The sequence below is a fragment of the Euprymna scolopes genome, chromosome 19 (genome assembly GCF_053919585.1).
Source record: "Euprymna scolopes isolate OS-2025 chromosome 19, ASM5391958v1, whole genome shotgun sequence".
In the NCBI taxonomy this organism is placed as follows: domain Eukaryota; kingdom Metazoa; phylum Mollusca; class Cephalopoda; order Sepiida; family Sepiolidae; genus Euprymna; species Euprymna scolopes.
The window spans coordinates 86,967,729-86,983,126 of NC_136500.1; the positions used below are offsets into that span (position 1 = coordinate 86,967,729).

General features: G+C 33.1%; 1 protein-coding gene across 1 annotated transcript in view; it reads right to left on the reverse strand.

Annotated features, from left to right (window-relative positions):
• Positions 1-10,955: 10,955 nt before the first annotated feature.
• LOC145239821 (peroxisomal membrane protein 11A-like) overlaps positions 10,956-15,398 on the reverse strand; it is a 33,956-nt gene continuing 29,513 nt past the window's right edge. Inside the window, exon 3 of the mRNA XM_080103353.1 lies at positions 10,956-11,540. Coding sequence (XP_079959479.1) covers positions 11,044-11,540 — 497 coding nt within the window. The 3' untranslated portion in view covers positions 10,956-11,043. The remainder of the gene's footprint in view (positions 11,541-15,398) is intronic.

The window sequence follows — 15,398 nt, forward strand, 5'->3', positions numbered from 1 at the left end:
ACGTTGCTCCAATTTAGTTTCACCTTATTTATACTGAAAAGCCGAACAAACACGTGAGAGGATGGAATAGCGCGAATTTTACAAAAGTCGATCAAAATAAATCAAGACATGATGTCCCTTCGCAAATTGTAGATATTATGATCTAGGGGGTATATAAAAAGTTCTAAGGCATAGTACGTTTGATGTGGAAGTGGAAAGGAAATGGAAAAAATACCCTGCGACCTAACCATCTCTACCACGGGAACAGAAGAATTGATAAGTGTTAAGTTGATGTTTATAAACCAAAATTAGCAGGTGCGACAACATCAAGTTGCGGAAGCCAGTTTCTGTTTTCCCCGCTATGCGGCGATCAAACAATAAAAAGAAAACACAAAAAAAACTAACGTAAGGCAAACGAACGATGAAAACAGAAAAAAAGAACACGTGAAAAATGGCTTAAATAAGCCTGTTTCGATATTAAAATTAAAAAAATTGGTGAGTACCCGGGTGTTTTTGGCTAAGAATAAGTAAAGTAAAAAAAAAAAAAAAAAAAGCAGAAAAACGAACGTTACGTGGCTTAATGGCTTAAATAACACTGGTTCAATATTTAAACTTAAAAAAATCGATTAAAAAAAAAAAAAAAACATCTCGCACCACGATTTGAACCCAAAACATTTAGATAATGAACCAAGGCCTTAACCAACTGAGCTAATGCGACGTACATGAAATTTGTACGGTTTTTCAACTATTTAAAGTAAATCAGGTCACGTCATCTGACGCATGCGTAGAATCGGTCATTGTCACGAGAGGACTGTTTTGTTGACCCCCCCCCCTGTCGAAAATTGTCAAAGGATGGAGCTTCGATGTGATACCGAGTTTGTGAATTTTCGTTGCGTTTGTCGAAAGTTTTTAGCAAACATCCAAACATATATACATGCATTTTCGCTTTTATATATATATATAGATAGACTTCCATTTATTGTAATAAATAATTTTATCAAGAAGTCTTCATAATTTTGGTTTTGGTTTTGATTATAGCTGAAAGAACTCGTTTATATATATATATATATATATATATATATAAAGCCGAACATCTGTGTGTGTGTGTCCGGTCATGAATAGGCTCCTATATGGTTGACTATTATAGAAAACTGACCACATATAATGATAGATGTATTGAGACACAGGAATGGGTATGTTTGATCTGGCAGAACGGTGGTTCATTAAAATTGTGGGGTCTGCGTTCACGCCTGGCCTCCAAAGTATGGAATAAAAAATTAAAAAAATTAAAAAAAAAAACGTTTACAAGTGTTTTTGATATAGATGTACATAAGAATACTTTGATAAGTATGTTTTAACTTAAATAGGGATGGTAAAATAAAATTGTGGGGTCTGTGTTCGCGCCTGGCCTCCATAGAATGGAAATAGGCACAGACTTTAAAGACTTTTCATATCTATCTGCGTAAGTATACTTTGGTAATTATGTTTCAGTTTGAAGAAATATGGTATAATAAAATTATTGGGTGTTCGTTCGTGCCTGACCTCCATAGAATGGAAATATGTCACAAAGTTTAACAAGGTTTTTTAATATAAATCCACAGAATATTGTGATAAGTGTTTCAGTGTGAACAGGTATGGTATAATAAATTATGGGGTTTATCTATTTTATTTTTACTTTCATCATATTTTGCTTTGGTTTTGATACCCCCAAATTCGAAGCTATCTCTTTACAACCCTTCCTTTTCATAACCTATCATACTTTCATAAATCAATCCATTTTCTGTATGTTGTTTTTGAACCCAGTCAACGACGGGTACTTTTGCTAGTATATATATATATATATATATATATATATATATATATATATATATATATTCATAAGTTTTGGTTTCAATTCAAGCTAATTCATATGGATATTTTTTTTATATGTAAAATTGCAACTTTATAATATATTAATATCGATAATACATTAACTAATATATACGAAATCTGCAAGAATTAAAATATCATATTTAAGCATACTTTACGACCGGGTTATGCCAAGCATCCCTGCTTGCTTAGATAAATACTTTTGCAGTTTTAACAAAGAGCTACAATAATATCAGAGCTGAACATCTACAGAATGCCAACATCAATATATTACATATGAGTCCTCTGTAGAATTTCCACAGGTCCTGCTAGTGTATAAGTATTTACTTATTATTTTCTTCTAACATATAAAAGATAAAATGTATGTATGTGTTTGTGTGTCTTGCAAAAACTTTAGACAGATGCATTGGAACATGACAAAATCGGTATCGCTTTAAAGCTTGGTATCTCAGACAACAAATATCGAAAAATTGGCCAAAAACATTAATTCCTTCACTCTCAACAGGGCAGTTTTCTACAAGTAGGGGGTTGTTCTTTTTCATAGACATTTTCACAAGTCATCATCTCCATTGGATTGACTACCCTTAATTCAAAAGCTTGTGACTTCTGGTTTCATGATGGACGCATCAGCTAAGGTGTTTTTTCTCATCTTGTTATGGGTTTGAGCCTATTTGCCAACTACCTTTTTTTTTCTTTTTTTTAAATCTGTCTTCACCCGAGCTGCCTACTGTTGTTTTGATTCCCCCCCCCCACACACACCCGCTACTACCACTTTTTTTTTAAGCACCTCTCCACACTCGGAAAACGCCGAGCACCCCTGCTAGTAATACATATATCTCGTTTCAAGGGATTTAAAATAATCACATATGTATAGGGTGCCCCAAAAGAAGCTGATGGTTAAAAAAAAATTCATAACTTTCTTAATTTTTTATATTTTTCTTTTATTTTTTTCAGATCATTTAGAGTAAACCTTCCAAGGTCATCATGAGTCGTTACACTACCGAGGAGCGAATATTTATTGTAGAGTCGTATTTTCGGTTGAATGAGTTAATATCAGTAACTCAAAGAGAATTTTGACGAAATTTCAACACAAGAAATTCCCCTACTCCCAATGCAATAAAACCAGTCACAATAAATACCCTTAAAAACAATATAGAGGAGGAAATTAGGGCCATAAGCCCTGAAACATTAAGTGATGTGCTAGACAATGCCCTGCAGAGAGCACAAGAGTGAAAATGAAAATGGTGGACATATTTTTCATAATTAAAATTAGATCTTGTAAAAAACTTACCCTAGATAAAGTTGTGTAAATAGAATTAGAATAAGTAGACTATGATCTCTTACTATATCTCAAAAAATTACGGAGACGCTCATCTACCTACATATGAAAATTGGTAAGCATAACTTAAATATTGAGGAAGGTAATCAAATTTAAAATCCGTCAGCTTTTTTCGGGACAGCCTGTATAAATAGTTACAGGGACTACAATAAGTAACTATATCATTTTTTTATGAAAAAAAAAAAAAATGCAATTATAAGATAGAAACTAACAAAGTGTATATTTGAGGGGTTTTTTTTTTTTGCAACATAAAATTTGGATATTTATTATAGCCTTGTGTGCTCTCCATGTAACTCAATGTACTTTGCTAATCAATTAGGGACTGTGCAGGATAGTTTGCTGCACAACTTCAACAGCACTTAATCAACGCCTGCTCAGATTGGATTTTTTAAGTTTAATGGTGATATGATTTGCAATTCCGACTGACACATAAAATAAAAGGAATGCTTAAGTGTCGACAAAGTTACAAATAAAAGAAAATATATAGCGGACATTGTATAATCATGTATGCCAAAATTTCTTAGAAAAATATATATAAAAATAAAAATATCACATTAAAAAGGGGGGGGGGCGACTTAAAATGCATTTGTGTAAGGGAGGAAACTCTCTTCCACTTAGGTAAGTGAATTTGAATACAAAAGTGGTGTTCACACACTGTTACTATTACTAATAAAAACACAAATTAACATATATAATATATATATATATATATATATATATATATATATATATATACTAGCTTGGGTGCCCGGCATTGTCCGGGTGTTTGGAGGTGTGTGTTGAGCAAAATAAAAGTTGTAGTAGGCAGACAGGCTCGAACCCGTGACGCGAAGGCTGAAAAGAAAGTGGTGTGTGTAAGGGTGTTAGTTGAGCCAAAAGACCAAAAAAAAAAAAAAAGTGACACGTTAGCTGTTGTGCCTATCGTCAAACCGAAAGTGATGTAGGTTTAAATTAAGGCTAGTCAATCGAAAAGAGGCAATGACTTTCGAAAATATCAGCGGAAAAAAGGCGACCCCTTCCTGTAGAAAAGTGTCCAGTTGAGGATGAAGGAATTAATGTTTTTAGCCAATTTTTCAATATTTGTCGTCAAAAGGGTCGAGCTTCAAAATAATACTAATCTTGTCAAAATCCATTGCATCTGTCAAGTTTTTGCGAGACATACAAACATACATTTAAACAGACAGGCGAGATTTATATTATAGACTAGCGGGGGTACCCGGCGTTGCCCGGGTGTTTGTAGCTGTGTGTTGGGGGAGGGGGTAAAGCAGAACAAATAGGAAACTTAACCCTGTTTTTGCACAAAGATAAATATATGAATGAAAAATCAGCCCATTAAAAATATACAAATACAAAAGATACTTCAAGAATAAATTACAAAAATAATTACATAAATTGTTTATTAATATTTCAATACAAACACAAGTTTAAAATCCAATCAATCTTTTTTAAAAAAAAAAAAAAAAAAAAAAAAAAAAAAAACAGTATAGCAAAAATTAGTTTGAACAATATAAAAAACCCATAATATTAGGTCGGTGCAAAAGGTTTTGCCAGTTTGTAGAAAATAATGTCAGAAAGGTGTTGAAGTTTTTAACAGATTATTTTAGAGGAAGATCTGGATCATAATGATAATGTTCCAAACTTCAGAACGAACTGCTATTCATTGAACACCGTAACAACACCAGCAAAATTACCAACACTAACGCTTTCTCTCAACTGTCCAAAATCACAATCACGTTTTTTTAAAAACTCTTACTCTGAACATGGCGTAGTGCCACTTGGAATATAAGGGCCAACTATTTTGAACCATATCTACAAGGGCACTATGTGTAACGTGGTCATTAATCTTTAATGGTTTTGTTACATTTTAATATTCGGACCCAACATGTGTCTGAGACAGTCGCAAAGAAAACAAACGGAAGAAAAATTTGACTCACCATTTTTTTTCAGTTTTAACAGAAGGCATTTATTACTGGTACTTTCCAACAACACATTGCATCTTATTTAAAAAATTTACTATGTAGCTAACAAAACCCTGCCCTCTCAACACAGGCTTAAAAATCTCTCGCTGCCATGGGCCACAGGTTCATCTTGTGGCAGCACATGTTTTTTTTCCTGGTCCTTTTCCATTCTTTTTTTTTTTTCATTTTTTCTTTTCCTTTCTCTTCCTCTGCTGTGAAATTACATCACACACCAGCTTGGTCATTTGCATATGTGTCATGCTGCAAACAAACGTCAACAGTTCTGTTATATATGTAGAGAATTGAGCAGCAAGCTGTCTCTTTGCTTATAGACATTTTACCTTAATTTCACCATAAAACTTTTTTGAAGCCCTCATTTTTTTTCTACCCCAAATAAATCATATTGTAACTTGGACATATAGCGCTATTTTGTGGATTGTATTTAGCAGAAGTCTGTGGAGAGTTGAGCAGCAAGATGTCTGTCTACATTAAATTTCAACTTCTGCAGGTTAGTACAGTCAGAGAAACAGGAAACAGAAAACAAATTCTAAAGTCTATCACTCCAAAGGAAGAAACTATTAGAGTAGAAGACTTACCAGCATCTTGGGGTCTCAACAGTAAAGGGGTGGAATTTTGCTTCTTGTCGAGTTAGTTGAGATACAAGTGCTATGATTTCATCAGAGCATATTTCATTAAACTACTGGTAAAACTAGTATAGGGATGCAACACTGCGATGATGGGATAGAGGTTGGAGTTTGGCCAATAGTGCGGGATCTATTAGATTCAAGACTCTTTTTTGAACCTTGTCTAAGGAGGAGAGACTAGTGGTAGATGCATAAATCCATCTGTAGCAATAACACTCCATGCATGGGTCAATTGTGGTTTGTAAAAATATAGGATACTCTCAGGTGTGAGTAATTTTCTAGAATGGCAGAGGGAGCCCACCTTTTAATCAGTCTTTTTAAAGCCAGTTTTTCTCAACACAGTTGCTCTCAGCATGTAAACATGCACTGCAAATATCTCTGGCCAAAGTCAGACCACTCAAGAGAAACTCTCTTTGCTTAAAAATATAGGTACCCCATTAAATAAGAAAATCATGCTAGGATCAGCCTTTGAAAAAAACCGATGTCCAGGTTTGTCTACAGATAATGGAAAAATGTCATAAATATTATCTTTTATTTTTTAAATTCCATTTTCACCCAAAACAAGGCACAGTGCCACTTTGATGTAGAGGGCTACTATTGGGAACATAAATTGCAGAGATACCACGTAGGGAGTTGAATAGCAAGATGTCTGTTCACATTACACTTGAACTTCTGCATGTCAGCACAGTTGGAAAAACAGGAGCCCAGAAGGGAATTCCAAAGTCTAGTAGTTTTGGGGAAGAAACTACTAGAGTAGAAGGCTTATTTACATCTAGGGATCTCTACTGTGTAGGGGTGGGATTTTGCTGCTTGTCAGGTTTGTCGGGGGTATTTATATTGAGGGGTACAAGGGCTTGTAGCTCGTTGGAGCATTCACCATCAATGGATATCTTGAAAACCAGCTGAACAGTGGCTGTCAATAAAAAGCCGGAATCAGTCAGGGATAAAGAAATCCTAGAAAATGGGACAGGAAGGTGGTCATAACTGCCCCCCCCCCTCAGAAGGGGGAGGAAGAGTAGGAGCTGAAGCAGGGCATTTGAGGCAGGCAGTTGATTTTGGAGATAGCTATCCTGGAGAGAGCCACTCTGAGCTGATTAGGTCTCTTGGAGATTTTTGGCTGAAAGACTGTGACAAGGGAACTTATGTGCTCCAGTTTGAGTGAACAAAACATTTCATTCTGTAAGTCTGCCATTCAACCATAGAAAAGCGAGCATCATCCGTAACCTCTAACAAATAAACATTGTTGTTTAGATTAGACTTGTGGTTTTTGCTTTTGCTTGGGATGTAAATTCTATGTTACAGCACTTACCGTGCCAACAGTAACTTTGGACTGGCATGACAGATGAGATGACCATGACCAGTGCAGTGAACATACCACACAGGTGAAATTATGAGCAAGACACCAAACATGCATAACATCTTTTAAGCTGGTAAGTTTTGTTTTTATTGATACACGTCTAGGTGTTTGTCCAGAATTCAACCTATTTAATAAACAAAAATAAACAAAAATACAGAATCTTTATAATGTACATACCCATCACGAAATGAAAATGTTATATTCCAAAATTCACATAAATTTTTTTTTTTTGTATAAAAACATTTTCTTTTTTACAATTTTTAGCCATTAATAATAAATTGTAGCCATTACAAGACTAATTTCACTTTATTCTGGAGAGGTTGTTAAGCAGGAGGTTCCAGTGATGAATTTTACCTTTTCAGGAATATGCCAGTGAGCCACACCATCCTTGTTTCTACATAAAATTTAATTTTCTTAGTTGTTAAAAAAAAAAAAATTGATCAATTTACATAATTTTTGGGATATGACATTTGTGTTCAGTGATGGGTATGTGGGTATGTACATCATAAATAATTTTCTGTAATTTTTTTTTTTTTTTTTTTAAACGGGTTAAGTTCTAGACAACCACCCAGGTCTATATGATCAGAGATAAAGAAAAGAAATAAGTAGACTGTGGTGGATTGTCTCGATGAGCAATAATAGTATATCAATACCAGGAAGTGTCCTTAAGGCAGTCTGATGTGCATCTAAAACCATGTAACATTTACATCAATGATAAAAGCAATGTCAAGCTGTATCAGCACTTTCCCTAGCATTGGTAAAGCGTATTTCATATTGGTAAAGCATGTTGTGCTGTCTGGCCAATAACCGTCATATGCGATCTGACACATGAATGATGGATTAACAAATAGTGGGAAATTATTTTCAAAATATAAAAGAAATTTTACATTTCTTAAATTTTTTTAGATGAGTATTGATTAGTCGTATTATTTGGTTTCTTTGGACTATTATTCTCATCTTGAGTTTTATTTTCATGTTTTGATCGATGTAACCTCCAACCTTTTACAGGTGTATTTGTTGAACTGGGGGATCTGCACGGAATTTTTAACGGAACTCTTTATCTAATTCATAGAGGTAGCATACTCGCATTCCGTCAGCTATCTAAGTAATTCGCAGTTGTATTTTGAATCTCGTCTGTACTGAGGAGTAAACAGTTAACCTCAAGAAGAGTAACTTTACAACTGAATTTTTTCCAAATATTTTATCCACTATACCACTGGTTCTTGCAGAAAGATTCCAGAGTTCAACAAGATAGACCTAAACAAGGTCAGAAGTTACATTGATTGAAACGTTGTGAAAATAACATTCAAAATGAAAACAGTAATCCAAAAAAGATGTTTTAATATATTAAACAAGTAAATAAAATAGAAAAAAAGTAAAAAATAAAACTAATAAAATAGAAATATTAAAAAAGTAAAAAATAATACTAATAAAATAGAAATATTAAAAAAGTAAAAAAATAATACTAATAAAATAGAAATATTAAAAAAGTAAAAAAATAATACTAATAAAATAGAAATATTAAAAAAGTAAAAAAATAATACTAATAAAATAGAAATATTAAAATTAGAAAAAAAAATGTAAAATAGTGGTTTCAGAGAATCTTCAATCTTTGCAAATTGAATTTTAGCTGGAAATATCAATTGAGCATTTTCATTCCTACTCTGCAAAATAGGCTTCTCTATTGCTGTTTTTTTTTTTGTTTGTTTCTGAGGAGTGTAACCTTTGACCTCCTCAGGTCAAGGTTCAATCCTTATCTATCCATTTTGTCATACGTGTCATTTCTCATTTTATTCCATTCAATTCACTTTAATCATTAACACATGGCGATTTGTAAAACCTATTGCTTGAATCAGTTTTGAGCTTTGTCATGGATGACCACTCATTAATAAATAAATAAATAGGAGTTTGGTTACATCTTTCAAAACATTTTTTCTTAATCAAAAAATTTTAGACAACCAAAAAATGTAAAAAATATTTACAGGGTGGCCCACTTAAAAGTAGCCCACAAAAATGTAGTAAAGAGGATGAACATTTTTTTATTGTTTAAATTACGTGTAGTGCTATAAAAAGATGCTGGAAGTGCTCCCCGTTAACATCTATGTATTTCTGTGCTCATTTAACAGCGTTTGCAGATACTGCCTGTAGATCTTCTCTGGTGATTCTCCTGATAGCGTTGGTAATGTTCTCCTTTAGTTGGTCGACATTGTGAGGATTATTTGCATAAACTTTTTTGTTTTAAAGTCCCCCAAAGATAAAAATCACATGATGACAAGTGGTGTCAGTTGGTCGTTAAGAAAAAGATTAGAGAGATTGGGCTACTTTTAAGTGGGCCGCCCTGTACAAACAAATACAATATACAAACAAATGTAGAAAATATATGTAATAACATGATTAGATTTGATCTCATGGCTATTCCAACAGTTTGACATTTATATTAACAAACCCTGGAAATTGAGAATGGGTATTTGCGCATGCTCCGGATACAAACATCTTTGTCAGCATCTATTTCTGGACAGGAAAGCAATATGAACTAAATCAGGTCATCGATAGCGCACAGATTGCATGCGTAAACCCTAGAATTACCTCCCCCCACTCTCTCCCCCAAAAATAGAAATTCATTAGTGTTAAATCAGGTGAGCATAGTGACAGCTTCTAAATTTCTGATCTGTCTGTTGGGAAACTCTGAAGCAGTGCGCGCACAGTGAGTATAATATGTGGTAGTGTCTTATCTTGCTGAAATGTAGAAATAGTCATTTTCACATTATGCATGTACGTTGTGCATGCACCTGTGGTATTATTATTGTACCATTTACATGGTTTGATGGTTTGGGTGCAGAATAATGGGTTATAATTACTTTTGGAGCCCTCTGTATATTTCAGATTAAGATCCGAAGTTCTGAGTTTTTGAGATGAGGATTGGTTATTTATATTAGATTCTTCAGACTACTGTTCTCATCTTGAGTATTATTTTTCAGTGTTTTGGTCATCTTTCTGCCAAACTTGGGAATCTACACAAAATTTCAAACAAAACACTTTATTTAATCTATGGGGGTAGCACGTTGTCATCTGTCAGATGAAACTGGGTGGAAGTCCTAAGTACTTGTCAATTGTATTGACCCTTCAACTGCCAGAAAAATAAGTTTTACAACTGAATTTTACCAAGTACTCTATCCACTGGGCCAGGGGTCCTTATGAAAAATTTAAGTACAAAACCTATTTTGTTTCGAAATGTAAATATTAGTGTGTGTGTGTGTGTTTGTATGTATATATATATATATATATATGTATATAATGTCCTCCCGTTAACGAAACGGCTGTAATGAAAAAATCCATGATAAAATGAACGAAAGTTATAAAAAAAACAAAAAAAAATGAGTCTTTAAATTTCAACAAAATCTTGTACAATATCTGCTCTGCCACTATAAAATAGATCCATTGAGCTTTACTCGAATTTAACGGAAATTCTGTTTTTATCCTAACAGTTTCAACCTGTTAAATGAAAACAGTATACATTAAAATTAATAAATTATAACATTAATTATATATATATATATATATATATATATATACATACACATATATATATATATACACACACACATCTAAGAAGGTCAGAGGTTACATCGATCAAAACATATTGAAAATAACACAAGATAAGAACAGTAGTCCAAAGAATCCAAATAAGATCCTAAGTCTATACCTAGCAAGTGACCAAATTATAAGTTTTAGAATCTGGATAATTTTATATTCGTCTAAACACATGAATGAAACTGGTTGATAAATTTGAATTCACAAAAAATATAAGAAATTCTTCCTGAGTTTAATTGTTTCCTCTGGTTGGTTCCGTATATAAAAGTTAAAAAAAAAAAAAAACTACTAAGAAATATAACTTCCTTAAGTCGGAACAACTTTATAATCAGAATTCCATTCTGTTAAAATTCCTATATAAGTCGACACAATACCAAGTAATCCCAAAGTCCCAGGAGAAAGGTCCGTGCGCTTGAGCATGGCCAAAGGCAAGGGAAGATCGGCCGCATTCCGAATAAGATCAAGCAATAAGGATTTGTTATTTAACAAGCACATGATGACAAAATCAGAGCCGCTGACATCTTCCGGGTCTTCTTCATCGGCGACTCTCCATAATTGGTAAATGTCTCTCGAAATACTACACAGGATGCTTGCAAGCCAGAACTTAGCTGAAATCTCTGACATGCGAGCACGGTTCACCTTGATCAAACCGACTCTGTCTAACCAGACGAGATTGTCAAAAACCAAGTAAAGGGCATTGTTTATTTTGGCCATAGACACAAATGTCCGTAAAATGGGATCTTCGATGTGTAAAGATTTTAACGTGCTCTGGATGACTTCAAAGCTTTTTCCCAATCTGAACACTGTAAAAAAAAAAAAAAAATAGAATAAAAAAATAAATGAATAAACTTTAAAACAAGCTCGGACATCAAAGCATTAAACTTCAAATACTTACAAAGAAATAAACACTTATGATCTATATATTTATAAACACAGAAGGGCATTCCAAAATTAACGACTCCTATTTTGTTTTTTTATTATGCTTGAATAAATCAAAGAGGATTATAAATTTAATTGTTATGATGACTGAACTTATGCATTCATCACTTGAAGGTTTCATCTCTCTGTTGCAGATATTGATGGTGTAAGACTCTAAAAAGGCAACCCCTGTCATGGATGTGCGTCAAAAGCAGAAACGTGCTATTGAATTCCTCCACGCAGAAAAAAATTGAACGGATCGACATTCACCAGCACCTGTTGAATGTTTTGATTTCAGAGTGGTGACAAAAATGTGAGTGACAAAGCGCGCTCCACTTTTACGATCAAGGCATGAATAGAGCTTGGCAAAAGTGCATTGAGAATGATAGTGGCTATGTAGAAAAATAAGTTCTGAAGCACAAAAAGTCACTCGTTTTAATGGTACCACTCCCATCTTCATAGCTTTTCAACATTTTATTTTTGTAGTTAGAAAATAGGAGGCCTTACTTTTGGAACAACCGTTGTACAAATTCATATTTACAACAGCATCAGCTTTCTGATATACTGATTATGTGTATGCAATTAACATAAGGTTAACTAATTTGCATATTGCTTTGCAAAAGGACATCTAGTATTAATGGAGATTTGGTATCTGTTTGAAGCTAATACTATGCTATTACGTCTATCTTTCAATATTCAATTCAATTTACTATTTCAAAGTATTTTTCGGTATTTAATACATGGAAAGAGCAGTGTAGTATCTGTTCTATTGTCATGAGATTATCTTCTCAGGCATTACCTTTTCTTTAGAGGTTTGTGTGTGGGGGTTGGGGGTTGCATATGCTAATAAGAAATTATCGCAATCAGCTGTTCATTAGCAAACCCAATACTTACATTCTATATACTAGTAAAAATATGTGACAAGGAGTATATTATTTCTAATTTTATTAATTCACTATTCATTTTTATTGTTTTTTAATTCAATAATTGTATTGACCACTTATCAAGGCCTGAATGCCACTCGAGGATTGGGTTAATGAATGTAAGGTGGTAGTGAAGTAATCTTTAATGATATAAATTTGGTGGAATTAGATTATTCATGAAAATGACCTAACAGGAACTTGTTTACATAAGATTTGAAGGCTACCATGTTGTATTTAGCCGGGAACCATGCCATTGGAACAGTGATCCAAAGGTGAGCAGTTTTGGAAAAGAAGCATTTTAGATGAAAGAGAGTCTTCCCAGTCAGTTTACTTTTGGGGATTTGCATTTCTTGATTTCAGCAAATTGACCGGAAAATACTGAGATACTGGTCTCACAGACCATTAAAAATTGCTATCAAAGGGTCCTGATTGACCTAGGCAAGATGATATTCATTTAATCCTCTCTAATTAATTGGACAATCGATTGCTTAACATTTGAAAGTGGAATTCCGAGGTTTGCAGCAATTTGATGCTGATTTAATCCACCTTCAGAACAACCTATAATATGCCTCTTCTAAAACTGAGAATGCTAATGCTTCTTCGACCTGTGTCATACATAAAAGGTGATATACAATATATATATATATATATATATATATATATATATATATATACTGCTATCTGAAACTAGAAAAATGTTCATTAGTATAAAATATTGATGTTTTAAGCATTTACTGATGCTTTGTACAGCTCCAAGTACTGGCCGCAGACAAAGAAAGCAAAAAGATTATCAATCATGGCGATAAAGAAGTTGTATTAAACTTTCAGTCCGACTAGCCTCAATCATGTCAAAAGTTATGTCAATGTCAGACAAAATGAGAGCAAATCCTCTGTACTGACACAGGCACGTAATGCACACAGATGACAATACTGTCATGAAAATGAGCTTCCAAATGGAGGTCTCTGAGGAAAAAGCCAAAAGGAGGTCAAAGAGAATGTCTAAAAATTAAAGATTAAGCTTAAGAAGTCTTAAGAAATAACAATTCAAAGAATCTTGCTTAATTGATGTCAGTCATAACTAGGGCTATGACAAGAGAATATTCTTATTATTTTGACTCTCGAGTATATATCCGACACAGTTAATCAATCGAGAACCACATCACTATATATAAAAGCATATAAGATATCAACGGATACACACTCGAGAGTCAAAACAATGAAAAGAATATGCTGTTGTCCTAGTAATAACTATGGATCAAATTTCATGCAAATCTGAAATATTTTAAGTGGTTGGATATTCTACATTAAGATCTCGAAAGAACCGAACTTCATCTGAACCAAGCCTTTCACCATATATGGTGGTTGCGAAATCTATTGTTCAGTAAGAAATGCAGTGGACAAATGGATGAAAACAATAACCATCTTTGTTTATATTTTCATTTTTTTTGTAAAATTTGTTACAGAATTATTTTTAATTCAATAAATCTCTTATTACATCTAAAATGAGATTAATTCATTTTGAACTTTTATTTATTCAAAAATAGATTCTCATGAAGGAAGTTTGTTATTACTTCTACAATTAAATAAATCTCAACATCTTTAAACTGCATGCTCATTAGAGGAAAATAATTTCAGATCATTTCAGATCCCAAGTCGGCTATTTTTGCACAGAATTTGCAACGTTATAATTATGGCTATGACAACAGTATATTCTTTTCAATCTTTTGACTCTCGAGTATATATCCGACACAGTTAATCAACAGAGAACCACATCACTCTACATAAAAACATATAAGATATCAACAGATACACACTCGAGAGTCAAAACAATGAAAAGAATATGCTGTTGTCCTATCTCTAGTTACAATTTACTTCAAAAATGAATTTACTCACAGTTTACAAGACGCTATCAGCGAGTGTCTTTGATCTCTCCATAGGAAATGGATTTATAAAGAGAACCTAACATAAGGATACTTCATACTACAGGTAAATTTTGACTAAATATTCAAAGTAACATAGTATTTGAAACCCAAATAAAATCTTCTGTACACTGTTTTATAATTTAAAAAAAACAACAACTTTGTTTTGACAAATACAGAGTTACTTACCTTTGTTTGGGTAACTTTTCACTTTTTAAAGTTTTTTTTAAGAGAATACAAAAGATCACAAAAGTTAATGAGAGTAAAATAAAATAATCCTGACCAATGCCAGCTAGGCATAGCTATATATTATATATACATATATCAGCATGCACAATCGACCTCGTGACATTTAATTTGCATAAAGACTAAATCTAGGTTTAAGAAATGTATGTTATTTATTTGTGTTATTTATTTTAAGCTAATGAATATTTTAGTTTTTAGGCTTTTAGCGATAATCTGTTTGGTGTATAAAAGTAGAGTGTGAACCACTTGACATCCAGTTTTTGTACATACATAAATATACAAGGTCCTCTTTATAATTTTTTTATTTGTAACTTTGTTGACACAAACATTTCTTCTATTCTATGTATCAATCAGAATTGGAAATCATATTTTTTTATATCACCATTGAACTTAAAGAACAAATCTGAGCTGCCATTGATCAGGTTCCGTAGAAATTGTGCAGCAAACTATCCTGCACAGACCCTAATTGATTAGCAAAGTACATTGAGTCAGTTTGTTTTTTTTACAAAGGAGTCACCACTTATCAAGGCCTAGAGGTTACTCGAGGACAAGGGTTAATAAGTGTACAGTAGTCAATAAAAACATGTAATAATCATTAGTGAAAATTTGGTAAATTGGATTGCTTAAGGGGACGACTCATCAAAAATTTGTTTGC